The sequence below is a fragment of the Haliaeetus leucocephalus genome, unplaced genomic scaffold (genome assembly GCF_000737465.1).
Source record: "Haliaeetus leucocephalus isolate CR32 unplaced genomic scaffold, Haliaeetus_leucocephalus-4.0 Scaffold206, whole genome shotgun sequence".
NCBI classification, from domain to species: Eukaryota; Metazoa; Chordata; class Aves; order Accipitriformes; family Accipitridae; genus Haliaeetus; species Haliaeetus leucocephalus.
In genome coordinates this window covers 2,655,494-2,669,777 of record NW_010972642.1, presented here as the reverse complement: position 1 = coordinate 2,669,777, position 14,284 = coordinate 2,655,494, and the positions used below count along the sequence as shown (strand labels likewise).

Here is a 14,284-nt window from a genome sequence, read left to right as displayed (position 1 = left end):
ATCAAGTCCGGCAAGTGAAGTATTTATATTTTATACAAAGCTCAGAACTACTGCTCTTTTATGAGGTCACTTGCAATATATTTACGTCATTTAGATGCTATGCTTGCTGAAGAGATTATCATCTCCTGTAACAGTGATCAGAAAAATAATAAGCACTGTAGAGTTCTCCTGGAGCATTCACCTTTCTTGAGTGGTTATTTTTTCCAGGAAAGGATCATTTTGTGAGATAGAGGAGAAAGAATAGATATCCTATAACTTGATGTAAGTTAATGGAGCCTTAGTAGAGCTCCTGTAACTTTCACAAATAACATTATCATAAATTAAGAAAGCACTGCATAGATAAAACCATTACATTGCAGAACTGCTTTAACAACCATTAATGGAAAGTATCTAGCTGCGTTTCAGTATCAGGATGGAAGGATATGCCAAATGGCATACCATAAGGTTTGTGAGGGGACTGACATCTTTCAATATTTTCATTAGTAACCAATATGATGAGACAGAGAATGTTTGTTCATTTTTTAGTAGAGGCCTATTGTAAGAGTTTTTGACTGTGGTGAAAGCTGGGATTAGCAGTGACAGGTAGTTTTTCAGAAAGGGATCTCAGAGTTATACTGCAGACAAGTTGAATGTGAGTTGATAGAATATTGAATTTGAAAGCATGAAATGTGAAGTAATCATTTTGCTTCACATGACACTGGTAAAACTTCAGCTGGAATATTTTCAACATTTTACTTTTAGAAAGATTGGATAAGGAGTCCACAGAAATTACAAGGAGTCCAGAGAAAAGCAATTAAAATTATCAGACATCTGGAAAACAAGACTTATGAGAAAAGGTTGAAACAATTGTCTACAGAAGATTGAGGAAAGACATAATAACAGTCTGCAAATACATTAGAGGCTGCTGTAAAGAAGACTGGATCTTCATGTTCCCTTAGGAAAGAACAAGAATTAATAGAATGAAAGCACAGCAAGGTTAGATTAGGCATTAAGGAAAAAAACCTCTGTGAGGGGAGATACAGAAACAGAAATTTGCTAGGGAGGTTGGAGAAGAACTGTATCACTAAAAATATTTGAGAATAGGCTAAAGAAGCATCTCAGAAGCATGTTTATGGTTGATCTTGTCCTGGTAAGCAGGAAGATGGAGTATCTTTTCTGATCCCCTTTGCAGGCATATATTTATTTATGACTCTTTATATGCTTGCTTGAGAAGAATTGTATTGTGCAGTTGTTCACTGTTTCATTCTTTAACATATGAAAGGAATACATTTGCTCATGTTTTTTTCTGTGTCTTCAAAAATATATGATTACTGTGATTAGATATTTTCACTTGGCTTAGAGAAATAAGCACTCATGTTCATTTATTTTGTGTGAGGGTGTTCTTCAACAAGCTTTTGGCTTTTACTGCAGAGCAAAGGATGCCAGCATTCAAACACTCCCTTTTTGGCCTTTCCTATTTTACTGGATACATCGAAATTCCACATAGTCATGCTGAATGCTATCAGTCACTCTTGACTCAGCCAAAATGGTTTTAAAGCAGACAAGGAATTTATGGGGGTATATGCTGCTGAGCAGCTGATTATTAAATTGCAAACAGTTCTGTATGGTTTCCCACGCATTGTCTCCTATGTCCATATGACAACTTGGACTACAACTGGTTTGATCTCATTGTATTACTGTGTGTGACTTGAACTTTTCCATAACTACACTATTAGGAAGTTTAGATAGGATCAGAGCAAAGGTCATTTGTTGATGATTATCTCATATGCTTTTTCTACTTAAGATAAAAGGAAGTCAGTGTATCATTCTTAACTGTTCTGTACCGTGAGATTCATGGTAGGAAAAACTAAAACCAAAACCATTGTTGACCTTACAAGCTTTGTTAATCACTTTACATCTAGTGTTTCATAACAAATCCTGATGATCTTACTGGTCTTCTAGGAATGCAGCATACTTCTAGCCTACAGTGAAGTCCCAGTAAATGTTCCCATCACCCCAGACCAAGCTTGTTTTTGCATAATGATCTCTTCAGTTGCTTGAGGTTTCCTTTCTTTCCTCCCACTCATGACATATCATCCAAACATTCTTAATCTCCAGAGGAACTGCAAAACACATTCCCATGAAAATCTTAAATCTCTAAAAGCAGTACCCAAGAAAAAAAGAATAAAACCACCATAAAACTAGCCTTGCTTCTCACTGAATGACTTGAGTAAACTCTTTGTCGCAGCCATAGTAAAGTATAAGTCTTTAGGGTCCAGGACTGCAAACAGACTCTGTCATACACAGGGGTATTGCTTTTTTGACTGATTTCTATTATAAAACCAAAGGGCTCATTAATCTCACCTAGGGCTTTGGTGGGAAAAAAAAAAAAGGAAAAAACAAAACAAAAACAAAAACAGTGAGCGAGCTGTAGTAAGGTAGCTTTAATGATTTTGCGAGGCTTGTTGGCTGTACATCTTTGGTCTACCTCAAGCCACACCAGTTCTGTCAATAAGGCTTTTTTTTTCTAGAAATGATGGTACCCAGCATTACCATTATACAGTAGAGGTCATTCAAGAATGCTTCAATTCTTTATTTCCTTAGCACACCATAAAGAAAAAAAAACTTCTGGTCTTTACCATCCCTGGAGGTATTAAAAAAGCGTGTAGACAAGGCACTTCAGGACATGGTTTAGTGGGCATGGTTGATGGTTGGACTCACTGATCTTAAAGGTCTTTTCCAACCCAAATGATTCTATGATCCTGAAGAGATATGGTAAAAGGCTTTTACTTGAAAATACTTCATCATACTAGTTTTGTTAAACTGATGCTAGTCATTTCATTAATTGATGGAGGCAGCAAGCTGTAATAGATACAGATTTTAGGCCAAGGGGCTTTTGTCCCATTGGTTGTAACACAGTCATTGGTCTTTGAACATCCTACGGATGTAAAGTATTATAGGGCTTAGCTGCAATCTTGAGGGTATGTTCTGGGGTAAGAAGTGTTTCACGTTTACATCTTTTAGATAACTTCATGTAAGCAAGCTATGTAATACATTTATGTCCAAATGAGTGATGTCTTTCGTAGTTGTTATTATTACCAGGCCTTTGGAGGCATTGCATATCTTCTGAATAAATGCCATCATGTAATATGATCTTAGCTATGTGCCACAAAGAAGGCTAGAGATATTGGAGATGTACTGGTTTAAATACAGAAAGACAGGCTATGCACTGGTGTGAGGTTTGTTTGCGTGTGTGTGTGATAAATTAGAATGCTTATGCAACACCAGGGCATGCATTGCTTTTTTTCTTATGTAGGCTAAAAGAGCCTCCGTTTCTTGCTGATGTAAATTTTCCCATGTATGATGGATGGTGACTTGACTTGGCTGTTTGTAATTTTGCTGGAGTAATTTTTAGACTATCCCCTTCTATGTTTTTATATTCCCAAGGAGTTTGTGAAAGCAGCAAGGAACATTTTGCACCCATACAAAGACATTCATCCCTGTCAACTGGTTTTTCAGAATCCTTTATGTACTCTTCAGTGAGTAAGCATCTCCTCCCACTGAAACTTTGCTTTTTATTATTGGCGTGAGAAATGATTGTGTTGTTCCTTCTAGTGGGTCTAGTCTCCTATACTAAGTTGGTTTTATGTGGGTTTTTAATTTCAATTGCAAAACGTTCCTTTTATGAGCAGCCAGCTTACTTGGACGCGTGCAGGAATGGAGCTTCAGCATCTGACTGGTTGCAGGGCTTACTTTGCGGGAGAAGCTCTGATATCACAAGATCTTGAGCAAAACCAGGGAAAGCAAATTGCTACATCGTATTTTGCAAGTTAACAAGGGAGGACAGGCCTACCACCTTAGAAGACAGTCTTAAATGATACTGAGAAATTTAAGAACCTTGTAAAACTGCTTAAAATCATCTTACAAATAAATTTAATCTATAAATAATATAAATACTAAAATATCAGTTATATGTTCAAGTGGATTGTTTTGCAACAACAGTAAGAGAATTGACCAACGTTGCAGTCATCGCTTTGTGTGGAAGTTGGCCCACAGCCCAACCCAACAATGTTAAACACATATTTTTTCCAGTAAAGTAATTTCTGATTGCAGTGTCTGTTTTCAGCTCAAGTAGCTTAATGTGGGAGATTTGGACTAGCTTAGAAAGGGCTATGTTTTCACAGTGCAATTGTGTCCCTTGATGCGGTTGGACATCAGAAATTAAATATGAATTTTGAACAAAATACATAATATGGGACCTTTACAGAAGTAGTTTTGACTTGGAATATTTTAGCCCAAAAACATAAATGCAGATGAGAAACAGATTTGGGTTTTAGACATTCTCAAGATGCTGAAATGCTTTCAAATCAGGATTTAGATTTCACTTATCTGTGGACAGAAGTCCAAATGTTAACACTGCTAATTTTCTGGCTCTATCTCTCTTTCTTATTAGCGTCAACAAATTAACTTCCATGACTCTAATTGTATCAATTTATTTAATACTTAATGTCTATTTTAAATACCACTGCTAAAACAAAAGATAAGCTAAAAAATGAATGAATGAAAGAAAGAAAGAAGATTCTGGGAAAATCTTGCTCTCTGCAGTCAGTTATAGACACAGGTTTGTAATTCTCCAAGAGTTAAAGCACAAAACTACATAGTAACTATGTAACAGTCATACTGCAAAATAACTGTCACACTATGAGTTCACATCTTGCATAATGCAGAAAAATGTGGAAGGAAAGAATTACTATTGTGGACCTTCATCATTCCTAGTACTACCTACCCAAAATTGAATAATATATTAAAAAAAAATCAAATACTTTAATGGCCTGGGCTGCTTTGAGGTGAACGACACTCATGGGAGGTCTGGTTTCAAAGTTAGCTTCAATGTAAACCAGGAAGAATTTCCAAACATAAGAATGTGAAGGCCACCTGAACATTTCTTGAGACTAAGACTTCCAGCAGCAGCCTAGAATCTCATGGCAACTTGACTTTCCTTCTGCAATAATACAAGGCAGGTGTTTTTATGGGAAAATGAGGACAAATCCTATGAAAACTTCTCTGTCTCATTTATGAATGAATCAGCAAGCAGAGTGGGTTCGGACTCAGCCCACTTTTCAGGTTTTAGCAAGAAACAGAGATCATCAAATTCATTTCTGCATTCAAGCTTCCCAAGAATATTTAGTTTATTCGAGTTCACTTTGAATTAAGGGTTAACACACAGCACCTATTTCCTTGGAATATAGCTCTCTAATCTGTTTACATGCCTCTGTATAGACAGTTGTGATGAGTAAATCACTGCAGTACTTTTGTCCGTGTGAGGATGCAGTATATCAGGCCTTTCTGAAACTATTGAATGATAGGATTATTAGCAGAAGCCTGGCTAATCTGTTTTCTTCTGCAAGAGCATGCTTTAGCCACAAACTATGCCAGAGATAAGAAAAAAAGGCAAGACATGCTGTCAGATTCTGCACCTCATTTACTTTAGGGTAATAGAATACAGAGTAACTGTACAGAAAACAAAACAATGTATTTAGGTTTATTCGGTTGTAACCTGAGTCAGAAACATTCCTTCAGAACGGTGTATGTTTAATGATATCATCACATGTTGTATTTTTTTGTTGTTAGATTGTGGAGTTGTAGGGTTTTTTCTTAAATTCCCTTCTTGCCTAGCAGGGAGTTGATATTTGTATCCCATCCTTTTTGAGAACAACTTTTAAATATTTCAATACCAGGAGAGGACTTGTTTCCAGCTTCACTTTCAGGCTGGAGTCAAGAAATTAAAGCAATGAGAGTTTAGAAAGAAAAGCAATGAAGAGCCAGAAGAAAACGTGTAAGCTCCAAACTTGTTCAGTTTTTGGATTTCTCACTAGGAAGCTCTTGCTGTGAAACCTGTCTCTGCCCCAATTAGTCAGTGACACCAGGGAGAGCGATCAAGCTGTCCACATTGAGGAAGGGAGAGATGAAATAATGAGGAAGTTAATAGTGGAAAAACAAATGTGAATAATGAGTTACAAATATTAACTGTCTTGCATGATTTGCTATTTTCGGTGAAATTTCTCATGTAATTGTTCTCTTCTTTTCAAGGGACCGAGCTCCCTTCATCTTCACATCAGAGATGGAGTATTTCATCACAGAAGGTGGAAAAAACCCACAGCGTTTTCAAGAGTTTGTGGAGCTTTGTTGTCGAGCTTATAACATAGTCAGAAGACACAGCCAGTTACTCTTGAACCTGCTGGAGATGGTGAGAAGCTTGACAATGACACCAAAAATCAGTTTCCTCTGGTGTCCTCTTCCCTTTTACCATTTCTCTGCTGCCTCCAGTAGCACTGTGATTTGAAGAGGTATCAGCTGCTCTGCTGGAAATGTTAGTGATGGCACTTCCTGGGCAAAAAAACTATCCAATTTCAGTACTAATTTCTGAGAAAAGAAAAGCTAAGCTGCCTGGGGTTTTTTTCTTTCTTTCTTTTTCTTTCTTTTTCTTTCTTTTTCTTTCTTTTTCTTTAATGCATTCTTTTTTACAAAATAGCGGAAAACTGCAAAAGAAGTTGGGTATAAGTTTCGCCTTCAGGAATTTCACTCAGCCGTTTTTCTAGGTCTTCAAGAAACCACTCACCAATCCTGTTCATGGTTATAGCAAGACAAAGTAAACTAAATATTTCACAGACTGAGTGATATGACAGTACCTAGCAGCACTACAGCTAACAAAGGTTGCATTAGAATATTTTTTTGCACATTTCCACGCTCCCTTCTTAGGATGGCAAACACAGAAAAGAAAGAGCACTTACCCATATTGACAGGTTTAAAAATCCTTTTGTATAGGATTTTAAGACCTCTGGGAGTTTTTATCCCTTAAATATTCCTACCAATTCACATGCTGGGCAGATTCCATAACTGCTTTATGCCTCTATTTACTTGTGTGTGAAAGGTTAATGATTTTCCCTTCATGGGTAGAATGAGAATATTAAATTAACTAATATTTGCTAAGTTGCTTGGCTAAGATATTAATCCAAAACTTAAGTCCAGGGCCCCGTGCAAAACCTAGGTGACTGGTCTGTGCATGAAAAAATCTACACAACCTTATAAACAGAACCCCTGCTGGGGTTGGGGTACAGCCAAGAAGTTGCTCTGTAAACACTACTTTATCGTCTCCAACTTCTGCAATGGGGAGGGAAGAAATGGTGAGAACTTGCTCACCTTATTTCTTCTGTCTTGTCCATGGATTCACACGCAGTGGTACAGTGAGTGATTTCCCAATATAGAGCAGGAGGGATTTCCCCAGATCTCTTAACCCTGCTTCTAAGTAGTCACAAAGGTGCAGCAAAACTGAGTTCCCATCAGAAAGCATAATTTCGCACTGAAAGCAGTGCAGAGTGCTGTTGTAGGAGATACTGTCTAAGTTAAAGAGCCTCTGGAAAACTCAGGAGCACCCTTGCTCTCTCATCCACAGCAGTAATCCCTGCATTTCTGAACAGGTTGCCTAAAACTGCATGCTGCAAATATAGCTACATCTTCTGCCCACCTCCTTGTCCCCAGTGCAGTCCCTTTTTCTGCAAGCAGCAGAGATAATGATTTTAGATTACTCTGGGATAACAAAGAGAAAATGTTCCCGGCAGGAGCCCTGAAATAACTAGCTATCTCTGCCTGGTATAGTTCTGGTTTGTCTATATTCAGGACATGCTGTGTCTTTTGTTTCTGCTGATCTTTAAGGAGAGGTAATAGTGCTGAGCTAAAAGTCAGCATACAGATATGTTTTAATATTTGTCACTGGGCTGCAGTTCAGTCAATTGTCAATTGTATTGCATTTCATAATGGAAAAATAACTGACAGCGTACTCGCACCCTATCAATGAGCACTTCATATCAAAGGAAATTAAACAAACAAGAGAAACACCTTGGTTTTGCCAGTGATGTTTGGAAAGGTGAATCTGGGTTGGCACTTGAAATGGGGTGTTGGTCAGAAACTGTAAGTATCAAAATGTTTTAGGTGCATGGGTCACTTCTAGAAAAATGAATAGGCTGTGAAGTCGTTCCACTTTGAATTCATTTCCATGCAGAATATCAGATGTTATCATGGAGGGGCAAGATAATCTAACCACTGCTTATTTGTATCAATGACAGTCTAAGATTTCTCTCACTGTCTGGAAATCTGCATTATTAATCTTTCCTTCCTCTCTCACATTCTGTTTCCTGAGATGCTATTTATAAAACATGGTTAAAATAATCTATACAATAAGGCTATTTCCAAAAAGTACAGTACTTCACAGGAGCAGTAAACTGTGCCCTGGATGGTCAGTAACTCTTAGTGGTTTCTAGCAAACCATGAATATGAACAATTTAGGGGGTTTGGCCCAGTTTGGGAATTAATGCATTTTCTTGGTGGTGAGCAGCAGTTTCTAGAGCTGTACTGACATTTGCTACTGAGAGTAAGAAATAATCCATGAAGTTTCCATCACTTTCAGAAGCAGAAACATCTGTGGGAGACCCAAGAGTATGCTGGCAGAGTTCAGCTGCGTAAATGCCTGTAGTTCATCAGCTTTGCTCTCATTAAAGAGTTGATGTGAAGTATTATAAAGAGGGTGATTGCAGGACACAAACACCTTTTGACTAGTTTAAAGAAATGCAAAATCCATTATTGTTATAAAAATTTTTCAGGTAGAAAATTATTAAAAGGGGCTTAGAGGTGACACTAGACAGCAAGTAATTGGTCCACTTGCCTCTGTTGTGACAAGAAAGAGGTCAACCTAATAGTATAAAACAGGAGACAGTACCTAGACAGAGCAAATCTAAGACTCAAGAATCCTGTGTCCCCATACAAGTCATTTCACTCTTCTAAACTCAGAAACACCATCTGGGAAAAGAGGATCAGGAAACATCCCCATCTGGGATGTCTAATGCATGGAAAGTACATTCCAGGACTATTCATTTTTCATGGGATGGTGGGCTGAGCATCACACACCGGCTCTGAATCCAGGCCCAAGGAGAGTGTAGGCAGCTCCACTCAGTGAGTCAGAAGGCCTGGGATAACCAAGTGTGGTAGGTCAAGACATATGTGTGGCCAAACGAGGAGAGCAATGCAGGCACTTAAACTTAGGCATCTAGTGATGTTTGAGTTGCCCTAGGCAACCTGTAGTTGTTTTCCGAACAGTTGTTCCATGTCTTGTCTAATTAGCGTCTAGTATCACTAGCCACAGTACCCAGAAGCATCCTCGATCAGGGACTGGAAACACAAAAGATATGCTATATGGAGCAAAAGGGATGAAGCAGTATAATAAGCCTCTAGGACCCCCTTGCAGCCAGCAAAGCACTGTGTAGGTACTGCCCAGCTAAAGTCTTTTGTTTTGCTTCAGCAAATGGTTTTCCACCTTCTACAATGCAGAGAACCTAAAAAAATCGTGTTTTTCAGTTGCACTACAGATTATTAAGATTATGTTCATATCTGATATTGTTCCCTTTTCTAATGCAGGGCAAGAAGATTAATCTGCCTATGCAACAACACTTTTTTTTTTTTTCTTTAAAGGAGACAGGAGCTGTTATCATCTTTTATAAATGGGTTGAAGGCATACAGATAAATAGCACTGTGTGTCCTTAAGTGCTGAATGTTGTTATTGTCCGTGCTTTCAACTCACTTAAATTCATCTCATTGAGCTTTCTGCCTCTCTGCTCCTTGCTAGCCAGAACTCTGTGAGACAGAATTCTAACCGTCCAGTGGTAGTATAGATTGGGTCTGATGTGAAGCAAGGTTTTCCTCATAATGCCAAACAAAAAAAATATACAAAATATTGAAATTTGACTTAAAAATATTAAGAAGGTTTGAAGGAGTAAAGAAAATGCACAGCGGTGACTGCAAATTCAGATACATTTCCTTCTGAGCAATGTGAAGGAGTGATTTTTTTTCTCCATTACACACAAAGCATCACTTTCAGCTCTACTGTGATTGTTGAGAAAAATCAGTAGGTTTTGAAGTGAGTAAAAATTATTTTTGTTGTTGACATTTTAAAATGCCTGGAGAGAGCTGTATGGGCAATTGGATGCACTCAGTTGTCTACCCTACTCATGTTGTTACTTTGCAAGGGGAATATTTGCATTATTTGTCTCTTGAACCTAACTTGGCCAAGTAACTAGAACAGCTCCATCCCTCTTTGATGGAGAATGATTCCCCCTTCAAAGGGCAGTTCTCAGTGCCTAAGTCAGGGCTCCTGCTGTGATTTGGCATCTAAAGAAACTTTTCTGCTCCATTGACTGTAAAGGGAGTGAATCTATGATCCCTTTGCAGGAGGAGTCCAGAGCAGTAATGGTGAAATCAGTAGTTACAAATGAGAAGGTGATGTTGCGCTAAATTGGATTAGGACCAAGATAACACTGTGAGCATAACAGAAACGTGGTTACTATTGTTCAGGTGGCTGAATTTGGTTGCCTTCCCTTTATCACCATTGGAAGGCTGTGAAGGAATCTTAGGAATGCACATATTGAGGTTATGATATCCGATGAGAAAATAAATAACTAAAATGGATCGGTGATTTTGGCCCATGCCTCTTTCCAGTACCTCAGTGTGAAGGTTTACAATGCAATATATTCACTTTAGTATTCCAGGCATTGCTCTAGCATCAGAACCGCTTTTCAGATCAGCAGACCTTTGTGTTTTACAAGAAGATCTTTTGGAGTAAAACCTTTCTATTCTCAGTTAGCCCCATTTAATTTAAATTTCTTTTCAATAGAACAGTGGACTAATTATATGTCTTTACTTTAAGATGCTGCATGCAGGGTTGCCCGAGCTAAACAGCATCCAGGATCTGAAGTATGTGTATGATAACCTCCGTCCTCAGGACTCAGACCTACAGGCTACAAGCTACTTTACAAGGTAAAACCAGAATATAATCCAGAAAATTTATCTCCTTCAGGCATGAAGCAAAGCTGTCAAACAAAAAAAACAACCAAACAAACAAAAAAAGGCAGTTTTTCTTTTATGTTAAGAGGTTGTAATCAGTGAAATTACACGAAAGGATAACTGGTCTTCATGTGTTTACTTTTAAAATGTCCATCCCTTATGCGTGTTATAACCAATCTCCTCAAATTTCTGGAAGAAACAGTTGTGCATTTGTGGTACACTTGTAACAAGTCACTTATTCAGCGCCTAGAGATTTCTTTGGCTTTCACGGTGAAACCATCCTGGCTTACGTCTAGTCAGCTTTCCTCTCTGCTTTTAAATGCAACAGCTACATGCAACAGGATTTGGACTGCATAAAAAGGTTCAACTTGTTAATGGACTGAGTGAGGACCTGGAATTCCTGCATTTTAGTCCCTTTTCTGTTCTCCTTTTGACTTTCTGTGTTGTCTCAGGCAAGTTACTTTCCCTCTGTTAGCCGTAGTTTTTCCATCTACAAAATGGTACTGATACTTCCTTTTAAGCACTTAACAGATCTGTCCCAGAAAAGCATTGTGTGTGAATACAGGTATGTTTAAAGCTTGATTTGTGTTGGGGTAATGAAACCCTGTGATAATAACTCGGGATTATTGATGAGGAGCTACAGCTGATGTGTATAAAATCAGTTTGAAGGCCTCAGTCCTGATCTTTCAGGTCAGGCCTCTGCATTACATGTAATTCCAGCAGTTGATGTGATGATGCTCTAGATGGAGCCAGTGGAGACTCTCTGGATTTGGAAACCTACTTTCCCATTCTAGGCACAGTGTGAGAAAAAATCTCCGTTTTCAGAGCCTGTCCTGTGCAGCACCATCATTTCCCAAGGAGTCTATGAATTCACGCACCCTGGACACCAAGTACACATGCAAAGCAAGCCAGAGTCTTCTGACCTCCTCCTCTGGTGCAGGTGCAGGGCACGTATCCAGTTCAGAGCGCTGGACTCTGAGTGAAGGGCTCCTTTCAAATTCAGAGCCCTAAAGGACACTCCCATAAGGCAGCACAGCTCTCTGCATGGTGCAAACTGCCTTGAGGCAAGAGCAATCCCCCTACCCTTCAGTACAGCCAGAGGGCATACTGCAATGAATAAATGAGGTGAAAGCTTGAACTGGAGCAGCTGAGCCAGTCTCATTGCTATTACAGAGGCCCATATGAAGATTTGGAGCAATCTGAATTATGTTGTTTATATGTCTCCTCTTCGTGTATTAGAATTGGAAACGGAGGCGGCAGGTTTGGAGAAGGCTGGAACGGAGACCTAGAGAAGTTTAAGGAAGACCCTTCTTTGAAAAGAAAGAGAGGAACTTCTCAAACAAAACTGTTGTTCCATTACGTTATACACAGCAGAGCACTGAGTTCCTTCTCTTTTAACACTTGTTTTTTCATATGCTTTCACTCTTGCCCTTTAGCAAGATTGTTTTATTTTAAAATTTAATTACTGCTTCACATTTACCGTCAACTCCTACCTTATCCTTTCCTTTAAAATTTTATATATTCCCAAATTACAGACTTATATTTCCACTTCAAATAGGAAACATGTAGTTTCTAATTAAATTGTAAAAGTCTTGATTCTGTCAAAGAGTTTGGGTGGTTGTGTCTGTCTCTTGTGGGTTAAAAAAACCAATTCATTTAACTAGTGAAAAAAGGCTAGGTTATACATAACAAATAGGGAAATGTGAGTCTTCCAAGTGAAAATTGCATTAGTGTCATGCAAAGTTCAGAGCTCGTGCCCAGCACTCTTCTGGGGGTGGAAAGGATCAGTATCCTTTTCAGCTGGGTAGGACTAAGGTTATGGTTAGGGTTAATATCACTGCAGTCTTGCTCAGCTGGAAGACAAAGGATGAAGGCTGGGTTCAGGACAGAGCTGTAGCTCCATGCTGTTTCTTGGAGGTGGGCAAGGTGGTTATGGTGTTTTGAGGGTTATGGTGAAGGAAGTGAGGGACTTCAGAGTGGGAGTTCACCTGCAGTCTTTCTCAGCCAAAGCATGTGGAACAGCTGGCACTAGGAAGATGTGGCTCCACACTGGTTTGGAAGTAAGCAGAGTTGGTGCGCTTTGTTGCTGGGTAGATGTTCGTATTAGGGTTAGGAAATCCTGTTCAGCCCAGAGAGACTATAGGTAGGACTCAGATGCCAGCATGTCCTTCTTCCCATTAGATTTCTTGTTAGGGTTAGTGTTAAGGAAATGAAGGCCTTCACAGTGGAAAGCCACTCAAGTCCTGCTTGGCATCATGGTGCCCATCTGTCCAGTGCTGCAGGCTCTGTTCTTATTTGAAACTGTATTTTCTGCTAAAATGTTTTTAGTGAACTCTGGAGCTATTGTTCCAATTTCCTTCAAAATGCTGAAGTATAGGTTTGTTATTGTCCATAGAGATCATTACATCACATAGAAAAGTCAGATATTGCTAGGGTGCATATTTTGTTCTTTAATACTCTTAGGGTATGTTTGTATTATATATGCTCATTTGCAAGAAGAAAGTCTCTTGCCATTAGCTCATAAATTTCCAGGGATCTCATTTCTCCTGGAGGTTTGGGGTTTTTTTTGCTTTATTCTAATTTCTATTCATGTTTGAACATAATTTGTGTTAATTCAACACGTGTATTAACTAACATTTCTACATGTTTAAATAAGGGTAGAACATCAGGCTTTGTGTCTAGCAGTATTTTAACTTCTGAAAAGTGTATCCAGGCACTTTTCAAAATAAAGACTTTGGGATGGTATAATAGCCATATCCATGCAGAATATACCTCTCTGTATAAGCATTTTGCTACCTGCCCCCAGGAATGTTAATATATTGAGATTTTTGTGAGCTTTCCATTACCTACGTCATCTTTATTCCTGTCCTTCAGAAAATTCTTCCCTACCTCCTTGTTATACAAAATGTCTGGGTGAGAAAGAAATCCAGTTACACACTTCTCATGGTCACTCTGCAGCTTATTCCTGTATCATTTTTTCAAGCTGTCCTTAGAAAGCCAAGGAAATTGAAAGTTCTGATTATTAGCATAACTTCCAGTAGCTCTGAAATCCTTCACAATTTGTAGCTCCCTTTTTCTTCATAATTACTTCCAAAAACACTTCATTGTTTTTAAAAAGTTCTTTTCTAGACAAGGAGCGTGGTCATTGGAATGTTAAACACTGCCAACCGAAAGTTATTTCTTGTTGTAAGTACAAGATAGTTATTGTAATCTTTCAGATTCAATCATATAATGTATCTGCTGAAAACCCCAATCTTCTGCTAGTGGAAATAGGAGAACAGTATTTCTCTGTATTTCTGTAGAAATAGGTTGCTTTTAGCAATTGTCTGAGTTTGGTTTGAGCAATAATACTGACATTGACTCTACCATTGTTTAAAAACAACATGAAATGATGAACGATGTCACAAATATTCCT

The 14,284-nt window shown here is 38.5% G+C and overlaps 1 protein-coding gene across 1 annotated transcript in view; it reads left to right on the top strand.

Annotated features, from left to right (window-relative positions):
* The window catches only part of PIK3C2G (phosphatidylinositol-4-phosphate 3-kinase, catalytic subunit type 2 gamma), a 204,163-nt gene that overhangs the window by 141,883 nt on the left and 47,996 nt on the right, over positions 1-14,284 (top strand). The window contains exons 25-26 of the mRNA XM_010566333.1: positions 6,070-6,226; positions 10,733-10,842. Of these exons, the coding sequence (XP_010564635.1) occupies positions 6,070-6,226; positions 10,733-10,842 (267 nt within the window). The remainder of the gene's footprint in view (positions 1-6,069; positions 6,227-10,732; positions 10,843-14,284) is intronic.